General features: G+C 41.4%; 1 protein-coding gene across 2 annotated transcripts in view; it reads left to right on the top strand.

Moving 5' to 3' along the window:
- The window catches only part of lhfpl3 (LHFPL tetraspan subfamily member 3), a 28,375-nt gene extending 11,672 nt beyond the window's left edge, over nucleotides 1-16,703 (top strand). Inside the window, exons 2-4 of one of the 2 annotated variants that reach the window (XM_068717317.1) lie at nucleotides 11,621-11,851; nucleotides 13,751-13,808; nucleotides 14,894-16,703. In XM_068717317.1, the coding sequence (XP_068573418.1) occupies nucleotides 11,621-11,851; nucleotides 13,751-13,773 (254 nt within the window). In that variant the 3' untranslated portion in view covers nucleotides 13,774-13,808; nucleotides 14,894-16,703. The remainder of the gene's footprint in view (nucleotides 1-11,620; nucleotides 11,852-13,750; nucleotides 13,809-14,893) is intronic. The other variant, XM_068717320.1, reaches the window with a different exon arrangement.
- The last annotated feature ends 776 nt before the right edge of the window (nucleotides 16,704-17,479 follow it).

Below are 17,479 nucleotides of genomic sequence, written 5' to 3'. Positions count from 1 at the left end.
GAATCTGCCGATTTGCAGCTGGAACTACTCTGATTCTCAGCGGCTCAAGAATGCAAATGAACCTGTAGCTTTTTTTTCTGGAAACGCATACAGTAAAAAAAAAAAAAAAAAAAAAATGAACACAAAATGGCAGAACAAACATCCAACATCCATGCACAACCTCTCCATCTCTCTACTCGACGAGAGCAAGCGTCTCTCTTCTCCGCTTCATAGTTACGAAATTAAGCAAGAATTCCTCTTAATTAGGACCTGAGGGCAAAGATACAGAGAGAACTCTTCACACAATGAATGCTAACCCAAGGGCTACGAGATGGTGCCGCGTTTAAGCAGAAACAAATGTGGTGTAATGACAACAAGACGTCATGTTTGCATTCACATGTTTGCTGTTTTTTTGAGAAGCTCTTCCTTGCTGCTAATGATCCAAGAGTTTTCATTCTGCAGCTTGTCTGTGGGCTGGATTCGGCTATTTCCACGTTGGCAGGACTTTGCAAAACTCCGTGGTTTACAGTTTGAAAGCTGAGACGCTTTTGATTGGTGTTTCCAAGATGGAAGCTTTTAGTCTGTCACCACCTCGGGGAACAAACATGAAATATGAGGACACAGTTTAAATACCGTTTGAATAATAAGTGATACTTTGGTAAAAGGGCTGCCAGTTTTTAAGGGACTTTGTACATTAGCAGGTCGTTTTTTTTTCGGCCATAAAAGGGTAAAACATGACTTGACAGCTTTCTTTGTGTACACAAATGAGTGACCAGCAGGTAGCCGCTAAATCAAACATCTGTTTGATCCATTAGACTCTGCAGCTGTGTCCTCCACGGCACGCTCCAACTGTCGTCAATACTTCTCTTCGCTCTCACATGTTTGCCAGAGGACGGGCCGGCTTTATAGATTTCCCATCGGGGGTTTATCTTCTTGATCAGTGGGCCGGGGTGGAGGAGACAGCCGGTTGATTTACCCTCCTCCTCCTGAGTTAGGCAGCAGGACAAGGACACGGTGACCCAGTTTAAACTATGTGCCTCGGATGATCGTGGATGTGCATTTGAGTGATTCTCGTTTCGGCGCGCGTGCGAGTGTTTGAGCTAATCAGTGATGCCGAGTGTCGGGGCAGGTCTTCATCATATATCAGATTCTGTTCTGACACCTGGCTGTCATTGTTTGAGGGTGAACGATGCTCTGATGCTCCTTGATTTATAGAAAAGACACTTCTGTGAAGGTTGCAACACACAGCCCAAGTTTTAAACTCTGAAAAAACGGCGATGAACTCTCTCCTCGGATGACAGTGAGAGGAATTAACTTAAAGAAAGCTGCTTAAGACTGCTTAGTAAGATATGAATGACGACTGAATTTGTTTAGAATAAAATATGAATAGGTACATAAAAGGTGCTGAAATGGAATTTTTGAAACGCATGTATAGTCTGTAGTGTGACGATACTAAAGACAGTAAAACTTTGCACTTAAGATGCATCTTGCCTACTTCCTTAACTGTTTATTCAGCACAGTATCAATCTTTATACATTATATTCTCTCTGCGCTCCCCCCCCCCCCCCCCCTCCAAAATATCCAATTTGCAGCCCTCAAATCCCCTTCTCTGGTCATCTCTGCAGGTCTAAAGTGCAAACCACATTTCCCCTCCAAAGAGCCAAAACGAAAAAACTTGGATCCATTAGATCTACTTCTCAGCAGAACGTTTCATTTCCATCATCCCACCCTCTCGTCAATCAATACCCTCATATTGAACGAGATGACTGCAGCGTTTTAGCATAATACAGAAGTGACATCCAGAATGCATTACTCTCTGTGGCCTCAGAAGATTTAAGGGCTGCAGTGGGTTGACTGATGGGGAAACATGACAGCTGTTATTGAATGATGACAGTCTATCTGATGTTTATCTGCTGAATGGGACGAACCGAACTGAAATCAGTTGGTGGATCACAGTAACGAGGCGTCTCCTCCCGCTGGTTTCCCTCCAAGGTAGACGCCTAATTACACTGATGATCCATCGACAATCACAACAGCGGTATTGAGCTGCAAATGAGGAGGTGCACCCTGCTGTGTGGAAAACATGACTAACAATGTTAAACATATTGGCGGGGGGGGGGGGGGGGACTGAATCAAAGAAAGCTTAGTGAAAACTGGGGCCAGACGTAGAATACAAATGAGGTTTGAGCTCGAGAGGACATCAAAAGGCTCCGGAGCTTGTGTAGCGCCACAGCAGAGGTTTGTTATTTGATAAACTTAGCAGGGGGAGTTAGGAAGTGTGAGCTGTGGGAGTGTTTACATCCCAGTGGACTTACTTATTATTACGCTGGAGGAACAATGGAGACCTGAGAGAGGAGGCTCTCTCAGGTCTGAGGCGGTTGCTTCTGGTCCATTTTTTTTGACGGTCACGGATCACAAATCACGGACGTGTGTGTGTGTGTGTGTGTGTGTGTGTGTGTGTGTGTGTGTGTGTGTGTGTGTGTGTGTGTGTGTGTGTGTGTGTGTGTGTGTGTGTGTGTGTGTGTGTGTGTGTGTGTGTGTGTGGAGAGAGAGGACGTGTGTTGTTTCAGTGATGTTCGCAGCCATCCATTAATGCTCTTCCTCCCTTTCCGAGCTTGCCGGTTGCCATGGAAACGCCTCTCTCCGTGCCGCCGTTGCTGGCAGCATCCTATCGCTCTCGCTCTCCACGAGATCGCCGATGTGAGCCGCCGGGTCCCAAAGAACGAGGAGGCGACGTGGGAGCTCAAGAACAAGGTTCAAGGCCATTTTCGAGCTGCTTCGCCCCCGAAAGCCAACCGCTTGCTTCAGGTCACAAACCACCGGTCAGGAGATCACACCCCCCCCCACACACCACCCTGGCTGCGGTGAAGCATCACAGCTGCATGACAAGTGGCAAGACGAGGGCTTCTCTTCTCACATCGATGCAACAGTGACAACAATGGAAGCAGCTTGACTTCCATCACGGTGGGAAAAAGTACTCTGTAGTACTACCACAGTATATAAATACTCTGTAAAGTGCATTCTTTACCTCTAGTATCGCACACGCCAAGGCTTCACGTTTGTTCTGGCTGCACCGTTCCCACAAAAGGAAACAATACGCATATTTTATATCTTTCGGACAAACTTTTAAATTTAGCTCTATGGTGTTGAACAATGCGTGAGCTTTTTTTTTTTTTTTTTTGTCCTGCTCTCACATAATCATCAGTGCTGCAGAAAGAGAGCGAGACAGAGAAGAGGGAGGGGAAGGCTTGAAAGACAAGAAAAAAAGAGGAGAACATGTACTCTCTGCCATCGCCGCAGATCAGAGACACATTAGAAGTTGCTGAAACGGGAGTGGAGCAATCCCCTCGGCTCGACTTCAAAGGCAGACGGGTTGTTTTTTTTTGGAAGAGGGAAATAAGGACAACCGTTAAAGATTCAGAGCTGCTGGAGTTGAGTTCAAGAATGCCGTCGCCAACATCTGAGGAGGCGGAGAGGAGAAAGAGCACTTAAATGAAACAACGGTTGATCAAATGTGTAACATAGAATTCTTCGGATCAAATGTTAACAAAATCTGACCATGTGGGCTTTTTTTTTTCTCGCCCTCAAACTGTTTTGTTCCTCGTCTGTCAACTGTCGAGCCTCACAAACGTCACCGGCGTCGAGGGATTTTAGCTTTACTGGCAGCGAGCATACAAGGCTTAACACATGTTTTTCTTCAGCCTGGGATGCAGCGTGTGTCCTGTTTGAGAGCTTAGTTTCAGGTTCACCAATGGGAGCTGTTAATTAACGTGAACACCTGTTCTTAATCGCCTCCTGATAGGTTTGTGCAAAAGTTCCTGAGAACAAAAGCTGCTTCATGTAATGTTCATACGTGACGATATGTCGCTCATATGGACGTATGGTGGGGCTTTTACTCGTCAGACGGGGCGGAGGGGAGAAAACACTCGTGTCACATTCACCCTACAGCGCCGACACTCACCCAACCAGCCGATTGGATCCTCGGTGCGCTGGAGCGACCTCCCGCTCCCGAACATATTCTGCGCTCAGAAGAAAATCAGAGGAAGCTTTGATTAGAGCTCGTTTTGAATACTCAGAAGAAGGCTGTTCCGACGAGGACCGACTTCAAACGAGACAGGCAACCGATTCTGAGGCGACGTCAGTGTTTGGATGCAACTTCTGAAGTCGTCTCCTGTGTGCTGTAACGCAGCAGGAGGGCCTCATGCAGGAGGAGGAGGAGGCGTCTGAGGGAGGAAAACAATACCTCCGCCCAGGAGGATTATCAGAATAACTTTTATGCAGAATATGACTCAAATAAGAAGGCTTTGTTTCTGTGGCGCTGACACGCCGAGGGGTTTAAAAAACGGGCCGCTGGAGATGTCTTAAAATAATCCTAATTCACTAAATTTTGAGCACATTCTCACATATCACCTGAAGAAGCTTTGAGACATTTTCATAACATTAACTTACATTATTTGCCATTTTTCTTTGAATAAGCAGCAACGTTTCCACATACAGTATGTTCTAGTGGTTTTAGTAGGAGAGAAACGCAGCATTTTACAGAGTTTGGAAGTCTTTTTATGCCTCCGGACAATTTCTTTCCCACCGGCGAAGACGTGACCCACTGGGACAGTCCAATGAGGTCATTTTGTTTTTGGGATAACGGGTTGTCGGACAAATTGGCTTTCAGGGTGAAGGAATTTTTCGGGGGTTTCGGAATAACGGGCCGTCGCTGGCATGGCACTGAAAGTGAATCATATTGTTTTTGAATACAAACAATGAAGCGTAATTTATTCATTTCAAATATGTAGTCATCAAGTGTGTATTTAAGAGAATTCGTTGGACATAACATTAGCTTAATCAGCTTTGCTAGCCAGATCTGCTAGCAAGACTTCTGAAGCTTGAAACATAAGCCGGCTTTTGTCTGAAATCAAGGAGCCATTGTTTCTAAATGAGTGATGAATCTCTCTTTGTTTCTGTAAACTTTATTGTGTGAAGTACAAAAACGGAGAACTTTACAGGCATAGCAACAGCAGCCTAACTAAGGCCGGTGGGGGCTGAGTTTCTACTGTTACATTAGGTTTGAATAAAGGTGTGTGTGTGTCTCCTTGAACCACGATCAGATGTTTTTCCTTTGATAAATGATAAAGCAGTAATAATATAATAACTTCTGCAGAACTGAGCTGCTTCCCTCTCCGCTCGGAGATTATTAGATTGTAAATTTGAACCTCAATCAATTTTACGGCACTCTCTTCTCCACGGACCATCTCCAAACTAGCTTGTCTTTGACACAGAGTTACATTTTATTTAGCTTTTCAATAAATTGAATGAGGACCGCCTAATGACTGAGGTCGTCCTCGGGAGTAAAATAAAGAGTGGATTACGCATTTTTTTTTTTTTTCTTCTGCTTTATGTCTTTGAAGTGTGGTTTCTCTGTCTGTGCGCCATCCTCTGATCTGACGGAGGAGCGTGGTCTGTGTCTCGCGCTGCATTTTTAAACAGCCACTTGCATTCCCTTCATGTCTCAAACGAGTTGCATTGGGATTCCAATCGTGTAATCCGTGTTCCTGCCGAATCCCTCCAGTCTTCCTTTTTAATCCACACCTGAAAATGACACAAGAGTGACACGCGTGTCTTACAATATCAATAACTTTCAGAGTCCGTGCTCAAAAATCTCATCATCGTCATCATCATCATCCTGATCTTTTTTTTTAACACAAACACCACACTGCCACTGATGTTATTTTAAGCCTGCGCTGCATAGATCAAGCTCCTCTTTCCTCTATTTTTTTTCTCCTCATTTCCTGTCTTTTATTCTTTCTTTCCTTCCCTTGTCTCTTCATCTTCAGTCGCTGCTTCATCTTCCTCACCTCTCCCATCATCCACAGTGACAACAGAAACATGGTTCTTGCAGGAGATGGAGAGGGAAAAAGTATTTTGTTTTCCGCCTGTGTGCTGGCATGCATACAGAGTGGCCCAGAGTGACCCCGGTCGGTATCTAAATCACAGGGAATCGTTGATCTTGAGGGTGTGTCGTGCAGAATGGAGCCGCTGAAATCGGTTGTAGCTGAGATTTCAGCACTGCAACGTGTGGACAGCTCCTTCAGGATCACAGCGTTAGCAGGGAAGTTTGGCTTGAGCAAGATATTCTTATATTCTCTGTATTTTGTGTCTTTGCATTACTTGCAAGTGTAGATAGTGGCTAGATTGGTTTGTTCAATATTAGGCCATGTATCAAATATTGATAGTATTTTGTCTTGTTTAAATGCAGTGTGGGAGTAAGAGCTGTAGCTACCACTGAGGACTTTTTAAGGATCCTGTTTTATAAGACTTATTCCAGTATTTCTAGACCTTCTGCATCTATAAATTCTTCTGGGGTTTGACTGTAATGGTTGCCAGGTTTCCATTACCAATGATTTTGAGAAACTGGCAACCACTTATGACACTGTTGGACCTGTAGAACGAAGTGTTACTGTAACACGTATTAGATTATTATTAGACTATGTTTCAGATTGTTCTGCTCTGGTGTGCTTCACATAATGATGTTTTTCCTTTAATTATTGTCTATATTTTTTATGTACACACGGGTACAATTATGACTTAATGTTAGCTCGTTCATGAGCCTGATGAAGTGCTGAACAAAGCATGTTTCTCATGCCAACGGTAATAAAAGATCCCTGATCATGTAGATTGTTATTGGCTGACTATGCAGCGCAGTCTTTTCTGACTATTGACTTCTACTAGCTGTACCGACGCCTTGTGCTCTGTGGCAAATGCTTTACGCTGAGCTTCTTCTCATCTGCTGATGAGTTTACTGTGAATTTAGAAAATATGTTTTCCAAGACACACACGTATTGTGTCAATGTAAATTGAATCTAAGAAGAAAACGATGCCTTTATGATTTAAGTAATTTGTATTCGAAGGTTGTGTATTTGGATATGTGTTGCAAATCATGCTCCCTCTCCTCTGCCTTCGCTACACACACACACACACACACACACACACACACACACACACACACACACACACACACACACACACACACACACATCCAGGGATCAGGGTTGGGGGGGTGGAGAGAGAGAGGTGTTTCATCCTCGTACCTTCTTGCATCTGCCAGTTTCCGCCCCAATTAACACCCATTAATATAATTTGCTATGGTCCACCTTGCTCAGTGCATACAGTATGAGCTCTCTATCTCCAACACACCGCTACACGTGCACAAAAGAACACACTCGCACACCTGCGCATGCACTCACACCGCCTCTGTGACAGCGAGGTTTAAAGGAACATGAATCGCACAAAGCAGACAGCTACAGCTGGGCCTGTGAAATGCACCGTGAGTGGCTTAATGTGTGTGTGTGTGTGTGTGTGTGTGTGTGTATAATAGCATGTGGCGATTGGACACAAAGGTCTACACTATGACACCTCCTCCTCTGATTGTCCCCGCTGTCGCTGCCAACAGCTGTCCGCTGGGAAGCTTTCAAGCGGAGAGTGTGTGTGTGTGTGTGTGTGTGTGTGTGTGTGTGTGTGTGTGTGTGTGTGTGTGTGTGTGTGTGTGTGTGTGTGTGTGTGTGTGTGTGTGTGTGTGAGAGAAATCAAGGGCATCCAAATACATGATGGAGATGTTTGAGAAACTTTTTATTGGCAAACTTATTCAGTGTGACCTCCATTTGGGAATTTTTTGTCTTCAAATTGTCAGAAAATACTGAAAAATATCTTTCATAGGTGATGTCTTCAAATTGGTTGTTTTGTCCGACCAACAGTCTAAAATCAAATCTAAAATATTGAATTAATAAAGCAGCAAATCCTCAAAATTTGGAGGCAAATGTTTGTTATTTTTACCTGATAAATGACTTAAAGAGCAACTGAAGAACCCTGAAAATCTTGTGAAGTGTACTCCAGAGTGTGTCGGTACACTGTGACATCACCAGAGAGGGCGGTTGCACACCGCCTTCGACACTATTAAGTTCCTCTTTAAAGATAATAATTATTAAATTAGTTTCAATCAACTTTCAACGCTATGATGTTCTTATCCTTTAATCCACCTTTACTTCAGTTGAATTCAAAATCGAACTAATTCATTCCTGTCGAGGAATCCAGAATACTTCATCTGTTCGGCGCTGACTTGACCAAAGAGAACAACCCGCCTGAAGTCTCTCTAGTAAGGAGATGAAAGAGGAAGATGCAGCGTTAATCAGTAATTGACCTCCTCTTCCCTGTGCGATGAAGAGTCGTTCTCAGGAGTCCAGTGTGATCTCCAGCTCATTACCAGCCACCTCCTGCAGAGTTGGAGTACTACCGCGATGAATGAAGCTTGTTTTTGAACATTTCTGAACAGCTTGTGAGCTCATTTTTCAGTCGACCTAAATCATTTGAAGTGCTGAACCCAGATCTCTCGTCCGAGTCCGAATGTTACCCCTGAGCTTTTAGGTTGTGCGGGGTTTGAAAACATCACTCATTGAAAGAGCTGACATGATTCCTCGTCTTCGTTTCGTGGTGTCTTTCATGATTTATTTTTGCGATTGTGTGCCGGCTGCAGGGATGTTGAGATGAGAATGTATTTATCAGGAGATGAAGAGGCTGACCCCGTTGGCTTACCCCTGTCGTTACCGCGCATTACACTGTAGCTGCCTGTCATTTGTAGGATTGTTTGGAGCTACACGGCATTTCTGTGCCAGCCTGAAAACAAAACAATTTTGCCAAAGATAAGAGATCGCCTGCAGCCTACTTTAGCGAAATTTGGATGCTGTTTTGGGGATAGAGGCTATTTCTGTTTGAGCTTTTTCTGCTTTGCTGATAACAACATGAAAAAAAATTATTTAAAAGATTAAATTCAGTACATTTTGGAAAACAGGAAAAAACTGTTGCAGGAAACGTTCAGGTATAAAAGATAAATGGATTATAATGAGATCAGTCGGTGAGAGGAATTACATTTCTTTTGTACTTTTTATGCAAACACGCAAAGAGTGATTTAGCTTCAGGTCGACTTACACTTTGGCTTTCGTGGCATCAAACCTGCAGCTACCGGAGGTTTAAGCCTGAACCACCACAGCACAGAAATGGACATTTTTAAGGCCTTTTAGACGAGTCAGACAGACCCGGTGTCTCTTTGATCTCCTGTACTGCGGGAGATTTAAGATTTGCCTTTTGAGACGATGTGCAATTCAACTTATTCTATTAATATTACGGCTGCCTGCAGGAGCAGGTTGTTTACAGGAAAGAGAGCACTGTACTAAATCCTCTAATATGAATAAAAGGAAATCAACACTAATACGCCGTGAAAGTTTAGTGTTCAGTGAACATGAAAAACCATTTCCTGAAGATCAGAAGAGTCAGAAATTAGAATTAAGACATCCTTACGTGACACATTTTAAGCAGCCCGACTTCCACTTTAAAAGGCATGAATAAGCCTGTGGATTTAAGGTTTTAGCACTAAGCAGTAATGTAAATGTACCAAATAATCACCCCTTGTTGGCAATTAGTTTTTCACTGTCATTAGAGAAATGTTGAATTTCACAGATTACATCCTCAGTTTCAAGCTTTGTTTTAGTGCCATTGTACTTCACACAAATTGTGCAAATTGAACTCAAAATCTTGTCACGATCCTGTGTTGACTGGGATCTGACGCTAAAGAAGATAATAAAACTGGTTATGTATCTAATTTTGTATGTAATCTTTTTGTATGTTGTCGGCACACGTGAGCTGTGTTGATTTGTCACTGTGTGTATTTCTAAATGGACTAAACAAACTAAGCATCCTTGGAAACGTGTCAATATCTCGACAAAAAGCCTCGTCCTTTTTGTCGATATTTCACCGTCGATACAGAAAATCCCAAACGTTTCCGAGTGATGGTGTGACGTTGCTGGTTGATTTCTTTCAAGCTTTGTTGTGGTGGCGAGGTGCTTTGCAGGGTGAGCAAATGTTATGTCGCTGCCACGATCATTTTCAAAAGGAATTATCATAAGTTATTAGACATACAAGCTGTGTCAAAACCAGATGAAAATAATACAGCGATTATCTCTCCCTTACGCAACCAAACGGGGAACATTGTGTCTAATAAAAATAACAAAAAGAAACAACAAGCCACTGCTGCTTTACACACTTTTCTTTTCCTCCCTTTGCCCAGAGAACATTGATCTCCAAACTCAGGAAGGCTGCAGGAAAGTCAATAGACTCGGTGCCTCCTGGGAAATGTAGGCGCAGGATATGGATTAGAGTGCTTCTACATCAATACTGGCTATTATTACAGTAGCTTGCTGCTGCTTTTATTGGTACAACTGTGAGAGCGATGTCTGCTTGTGTTTAACTCATGACTAACAGAACAGCAGACACGACCCAGACACCCATGTGGTCGTCCTTCCACTGTATAAAGGTCTCTTTTGTCATTATGTCCGCCACAAAGAGAGCGAGGCGGGGGAGGGGGTGAGACGAGCGGGGGGGGAGTAAAGGGACACAGGTCACTGACATTTCCGGAGATTATCCGTTTGCTTAATCTGCTGGCAACGCAACTTTGTGGGCTAACCTGACACACACACACACACACACACACACACACACACACACACACACACACACACATGACAGGCCCCAGAATGCAGCGATGGAATGTATCGAAGTACTGTACTTACGTACAAGTTTGAGGTACTAGTACTTTAGTTGAGTCTTTTCTTTTCAATTTTCTTTTCTTGAAAATGTTGTACTTTTTTCTTCACTACATTTTATTTGATAGCGTTATTAGTTACTTATCAAAACATATGAAGAGCTTATAAAATGAGATGCCTGATTTATAGACTTCCCAACAGTATATACAGTACAGCTGAAATGATTCTTCACTTGACAGAAAATACAGCAACTATATTGAACTTGTTTTAGTCATTTTGAATGCAAAGATGACGGATGTGTCATGGTTCCATCTTCTGTGTTTTTTGCGATTTGCACTATTGGTTGGACCAAAAAAAGGCGACGTAGTCCTATAAAAAAAATAAAAAAAACAGTTTAAAATGAGCTCCACCTCAACCACCTACAACACTAAAATCCTGCTTTCGCATTAATTCATGAAGAAGAATCTAATGATATAATCTTTGATAATAAAACACTCAAAGGGGACATTCCTCTGCACTTTACTTTGAAGTGGAGGAAAGTTATTTTCCCAGGAGCCTCTTTAACCTAAACCTCACTCTAATATCAACCCAAAACATTAACCCTTTACTCACTCTCATTATCTACAACACAGAAAATAAAGCCTCTGATATACGGCATTGTCAACAAATACATAAAGATCTCTCAGACCTGTGAATCATTTGATTTCCTGGACCGACTGTGTGTGAGTGTGTATGAACAGACTCTGTACAGAACTGTTGTTAGATGACTGCTTTCTCTTATCTTCCTCTATTCTTGGAAGTTTACTTTTTTTGTAAACTATAATTTCTCCTCAGACTTCAACATTTAGAGTCTATGATAACGCATCCTCTGTGAATTAGCATTTTAGTAACTATACCTCAAGCTTAAAGTGTAAATAAAAACCCTCTAACACCTCCACTAAGCTGTTTTTACACTGAGCACTGTACTCTCATAGTGTCCCAAATCCATCATAAATTCCTCCCTTGGTAGCCGATGAAGACCTTGAGCACTAACCCATCGTTCCCTCCTCCTGATCCAGGCACATGTCTGATTCTGGGCTGCATGATCTACCCGGATGGCTGGGACAGCGACGAGGTGAAGCGGATGTGTGGCGAGCAGACGGACAAGTACACGCTGGGCGCCTGCTCGGTGCGCTGGGCCTACATCCTGGCCATCATGGGCATCCTGGACGCGCTCATCCTCTCCTTCCTGGCCTTCGTTCTGGGAAACCGTCAGGACAGTCTGATGTCTGAGGAGCTGCTGGGAGACAGTAAGAGGATAAGATCTTAGCGGCTCATAGATGGTAGACACAGGCAGTGCATGTTAGACTGAATGCACTTGGTCAGGGAGAAGAGAAACGGCAACAATACCGCAAATGCATTTTTATCCTTAAAGGGATTCAGATATAAGAAAAGCTGCAGTAATGATGATGCAACGCATGACTAATGAATTACTGATTAAATTGCTTAAATTAGCTACTTGATTATTTAAATTGTTTCTTTTGATTGACTACTTCCCTTCCCGGGGTTCAGGACCCATCAAGACCTAACTGGATTGATCTAAATGGACCAAGATTGTATTACCGAGACTGGAAATAAGGAAAAACCCCAAACTGTTTTTGATAAATGAATTATATGTATATTTGCTGACCTTTCTATAATATTAGCTTTTAATGAAATAATGGATAGTTTTACCACTTCAAGCCTCTAAAAGTTCAGATGATCAATCTAAGAGGGGAACATTGCTCTTTGATTAAACTGCTCGCAACTTGTAGATATATGCAACACTTTTTTTCCTTTTCAAAGGTTCAAAAGCCAAAGAACTGATCGATTGATCGATTGATCAACTAATTGTTTCAGCTGTAGTTTTAACACTCAAGTCTAAAACTCATAGCACATCCTTTAACAGATTTGTCACCATTTCAAAGTGGAAACACCGGAGGAGTAAAAGTACATTCTTTGCTTTTCAATACTTATTTCATGGTAATTCATGGAGCACTTTAACAGAACCAGTTTGGTTCACAACAACAAAATAAAAAGCTGGAGGGCAATTGCACCTGAAATGAGATTCAGGCTATTTTCAAAACAAATGAAAGCGACAAATAGAGTGCCACTAAACGTATTAAAGAAATCCTTATGGACGCTGGCCTGAATGTTATTCCACTTTTGGCCTGAGGAGCGTGTTACAAGTCTTTAAAGTCATGAAGCTCAAGTCCAAGCAAAGTCAACGTAAACTGCAATTCTTTTTTGTGTGAATGCATCAAATTTGCGACTCGTATCCACACCTGATACCTTTTGGTGCTTAATTGGCCTTTCCATTAGAGCTCAGTCCTTTAATGAGACGGTACAGTTCAAAGACACCTATGATTCCGGCTGCCAACCAGCAGCTTGAAACTGAAACCTCATTTCCTCTTTGCATAATTTTCCATGCTCAAGTTATTCATTTTCATACATTAGATGGATGTTATAAACCACCTGCTTGCCGCTGTTACCATTGAGATATTTCTGTCTCCATTGGGCGAGATGACAACTGCACTTGCGACCCAAAGAGAATGATTTAAAGGGTGAGGAAGGAGGCGGGAAGATGAGGAGAATACAGATAAAGATGAAAAGCAGTGAGAGGAGAGACGCAGAGAGAGAGAGAGCGAAAGATGGGTGACTGAGAGGAAGAATGCACCAATAGCAAGGGTTAATTGAAGCCTGGGGATGCTGGACAGAGTCATGAATTACTAATGGCTGTTTACACAGCTTGCTGCCAGCCTGTCTAAATGAATCACAGCCACGCTATCAGCCGGCACACAGTCGCCTGTTCACTCGCATAAGCAAAAAGACTGGGAGGAAGAAGCTATTATCAACCGGGAACCGGAGAGGGAAGGACAAGACGGAGAGGGATAATGAGCAGAGGAAGAGGATGAGAGGAGGAAGAGAGCTATACATGAAATATGAGAATGAAGAGTGGGGGATTCATCAAACAGAGGACGAAGTTTAAATAGGATGTTTTCTTATCTTGTCATTCAGGAGGATGGATAGTAACACCTGTCCAGAAACACCGGAGGGGTGTTTTAATTGATGCATCCTTTAGAGGAGAACTTCTATGTAATACTGCCCCCTGCTGGTTAAAAAGATGTCAGTTATACTAAACTGATTTCTCTCTTTTTTTCCTCCCACAGAGAGCGGCAATAACGCCATATAATATCAGTTAATGGTAAAGCAGTCACAAACACACAGGTAAGGGTCATATTTTAGTGTAGTATTGTTTATAACATTGAGAAAAAGGGAAATATCAATCTTATGTTACTACCACTGTACCTAATAAGAATTTATTTTCTTAAAATTGTTCCCATTGTAACCCACTTTATCATTTTAATGTCCGGCTTTCTCCTTTTATTTCATTGAAAACTTGGTTTCAGATCATGTATTTTTCCACATTACATTTCATGACTAAATAAGCAACAATCAAAGTCATTCTTAGTTATTTATTAAGAGTTAAACACTCAAAAACTGAAAAAGACCATCATGATGTTTAAATTGATGTTGGTTTAGGCTGCACCGTGCTATCAAGTGGCATCATTGTAGCTTTTGGATTTTCCCTAGAATTAAAAATAAAGTTCTGTAGGTTTGAGCAAAGCTTTGTTTCACAACAGGAGTTTGTAATGACCCACCATCTTTTTAGCAGTGCAGATACAACATAATTACTGCAACCACATGCTCCTCACGCAATCTGTTATAATCAATATAATTATCAGAAAACGGTAGTGATCAGTATAATGATATTCATCATCAGGTAAACATAATGTAATGACTTGGTTATTTTCAAGTTTTACTTTGCTGTTTTTACATTAATCAGTAAATGACTGCACTATTTTCATCAATTAAATTGATGTTAGATTTAACATATCAAAGTGTATTTGTTCTTTATCTGCAAGTGGCTTCCAGCTGATGATGTATTCATGAATATGAATGAGATGCTTTTGCATTTTATGTAAATAATAGCTGTTAAAAGCATATTTCTACAATTACTGGATGGTCTCACCTTCAACCGCTTATGCAGGATCGGGTCGCGGGGGCAACAGCTCCAGCAGGACTGGATGGTGTGTGAGTGGATGGGGCTCCATCTACTCCCTATTTTCTCAAGATTTCTTTTGAATTAAAGCATTAAAAAACTTTATTTTTGAAAACCATGTAAAACATACACGTTTTAGGCTATTTATTGGCTCAAACAATTGGATATAGTTTAAACCAGAGTAACTGATCTATATCCATTCCCCACTGTTTTAAACTAAATGAGTTTCTTCTTGTCTCCTTGCCTGCAGGTCTTGCTGCCTAGGCATGATGTTATTTCAGGATCCAGCTTCCCTCTTGTAGTCCGACCTGTGGCTGGCATGTAGAGCTGATGTCTTGGTAAAAAACAGATCAAAGAGGAGTGTGAGGAGGTCTGGAAGAGGCCACACAAACCTTGGTGGAGACCAGGATGCTGCTTGTTCTCTCTGAAAGCTCCCCCCTGTAAAATAGCCTCCTCATTCTTCTCAAACTGCTTTTTCTTCTTGGAGGATGAATTCTCAAAAAGACCTTCTCAAAGTTTACTTGTGTCGGTATGTTGCTGCATCATCTTACATGAGCTGTTCAAACTGACATTGTTTGTCCGTGTGGATGTGAGGACGGCTGTCAGTGCTTAAGTTCAGCTGAAAAAAAATGTATTTAAAAAGGCTCTTCATGTGTTAATTCAGCTCCAGGATACACGCCACGGAGCGACGGCTGCTCAAACCGAATCAAATCAAAACAAATTATCCAGACTTTGACCGACACAAATGAGGACTTTACAGACTTGAGGTCAAAACTGTCAGATCTTCTTCCTTATCAAGTCAACAAACTCCCTGCAAAGGAGTTTGGCTTTGACACTGGTTGACCTTTGAAACAACAGTTTTGTTATAATTAAATGTTTGATGTGATAGAATCAAAGGTAGTAAATAGAGGTTTTGCTGGTGACAACTTTGCAAAACATGTACTAAATAGGAGAAAAATATCAATTGTATGAAGTCTTATAATCTGTGTATATGTAGATTACGTCCTTGTATTTTGTCTTGACTTTGAAATGTCAAGCTATTGGTCCATTATTAGTGTGTGCCATACATTATCTTGTAATCTGACAGTATTGTGAAGTACTAATGGAGTAAGAAAAGCTAAACTGGACATGAATAGAGGCTGGATACGTTTGACAATTTGTTTTTAAGTTTTCCTGTCATTCTTCAGTCTCCCGGCTAAAAGAGATAGTTTAACACATGGGGAAAGTTTCACAGTTTGGGATATATGGTTAGTATTATTGCTTTCTGGCGGAGAGTTAGCAGTTGCATAGATAAGAAGATTACATATTGTGGCCAAACTGTGGAATTTTTATTTTTATATACTCAGAAGTCAAACTTTTTGGGGGTCTTCATGGGACTCTGTATCCGGTTCTTTTTATACCTCCATGCCTCTAAAGCTCAGCAATTAACATATCTAATTTGTTAAAACTGTACAAAAACAAAATTTTGTATTAAATGACAATTATCCGTTTTTAGCTAGCTAACCACTGTAAAACACCATACTGCTGCCTTCACACTAGATTTTGTAAATTTTTCAAAGACAGGCATACTGTTTTTTCTTGTGTTTGCTAGCGTTAAGCTAATTGGCTAACAGAGTTGGACAAACTTGAGAGTGGTATCAATCATCTAAGATAGCTAACTCTCTGCTTAAAAGCTAATTAGAGTAATTCCCGAAATGTCCAATACCCTGAACAGCTTTTTGAAACAAAGTAGTTTTGAGTGTCACACAGCAACATTATAATTGTGAACGTGCATCCTTTATTATTCCCGTTACTTCAGGTGTTACCATGTCGAGCTGAAGGAGTCCTGTGAGTTTGTCTTGCCAAGCTAAAATCCAGACTATTACTTCAAAAGGACACTTGACCGCCCCATCATCCAGTCACATTCCTAGGCCCAAAGGCGTAACTTGAAGGTAGTATTGTTTTCTCCCAACTCATGTCGAGATGATGACAAAATGTGGAACCCTTTTCTATATGGGTCTGTTCTGATGAATAACTTATAATATGGATTCAAAGTGTGAGACATAATAAAGAAATGAACATTTAGTAAGTAATGTGTGCAATACAATTTTTTGTATTTACAAACATAAAGAAATACCCTAACTTTGTCATATGTCTTAAAGCATGCAAATGTCCACATACTTTTCTCTACTTTTGGTGTGGGGTTGCTTTTCATGGTTTGGGCGAGGCTACTTTGTTCTAATGAAAGCAGGGCAAAAAACACCTGTGCAGCATTTGGGGGAGGGGGCCATTTTATGAAAAAATTATGAAAATTTATAGCATGTCGAAAACAGTGAAAAACGGTCATAGTATAGCCTGTCGAAAAAAGTAAAAAACGGTCATAGTATAGCATGTCGAAAACAGTCATAGTATATTATGTCGAAAACAGTCATAGTATAGCCTGTCGAAAACAGTTGAAAAAAGTGAAAAACGGTCATAGTATAGCATGTCGAAAAAAGTCAAAAAACGGTCAGAGTATATTATGTCGAAAACAGTCATAGTATAGCCTGTCGAAAAAAGTCATAGTATAGCCGGTCGAAAAAAGTGAAAAACGGTCATAGTATAGCATGTCGAAAAAAGTGAAAAACGGTCATAGTATAGGATGTCGAAAAAAGTGAAAAACGGTCATAGTATAGCATGTCGAATAAAGTCAAAAAACAGTCATAGTATATTATGTCGAAAACAGTCATAGTATAGCCTGTCGAAAACAGTCATAGTATAGCCTGTCGAAAAAAGTGAAAAACGGTCATAGTATAGCATGTCGAATAAAGTCAAAAAACAGTCATAGTATATTATGTCGAAAACAGTCATAGTATAG

Source organism: Cebidichthys violaceus, unplaced genomic scaffold (genome assembly GCF_023349555.1).
Source record: "Cebidichthys violaceus isolate CVI_PGR_0920_01 unplaced genomic scaffold, fCebVio1.0.p SCAF_21, whole genome shotgun sequence".
Taxonomy (NCBI): domain Eukaryota; kingdom Metazoa; phylum Chordata; class Actinopteri; order Perciformes; family Stichaeidae; genus Cebidichthys; species Cebidichthys violaceus.
The sequence above is the reverse complement of the archived record's forward strand: the minus strand, read 5'-3'. Positions and strand labels throughout refer to the sequence as shown.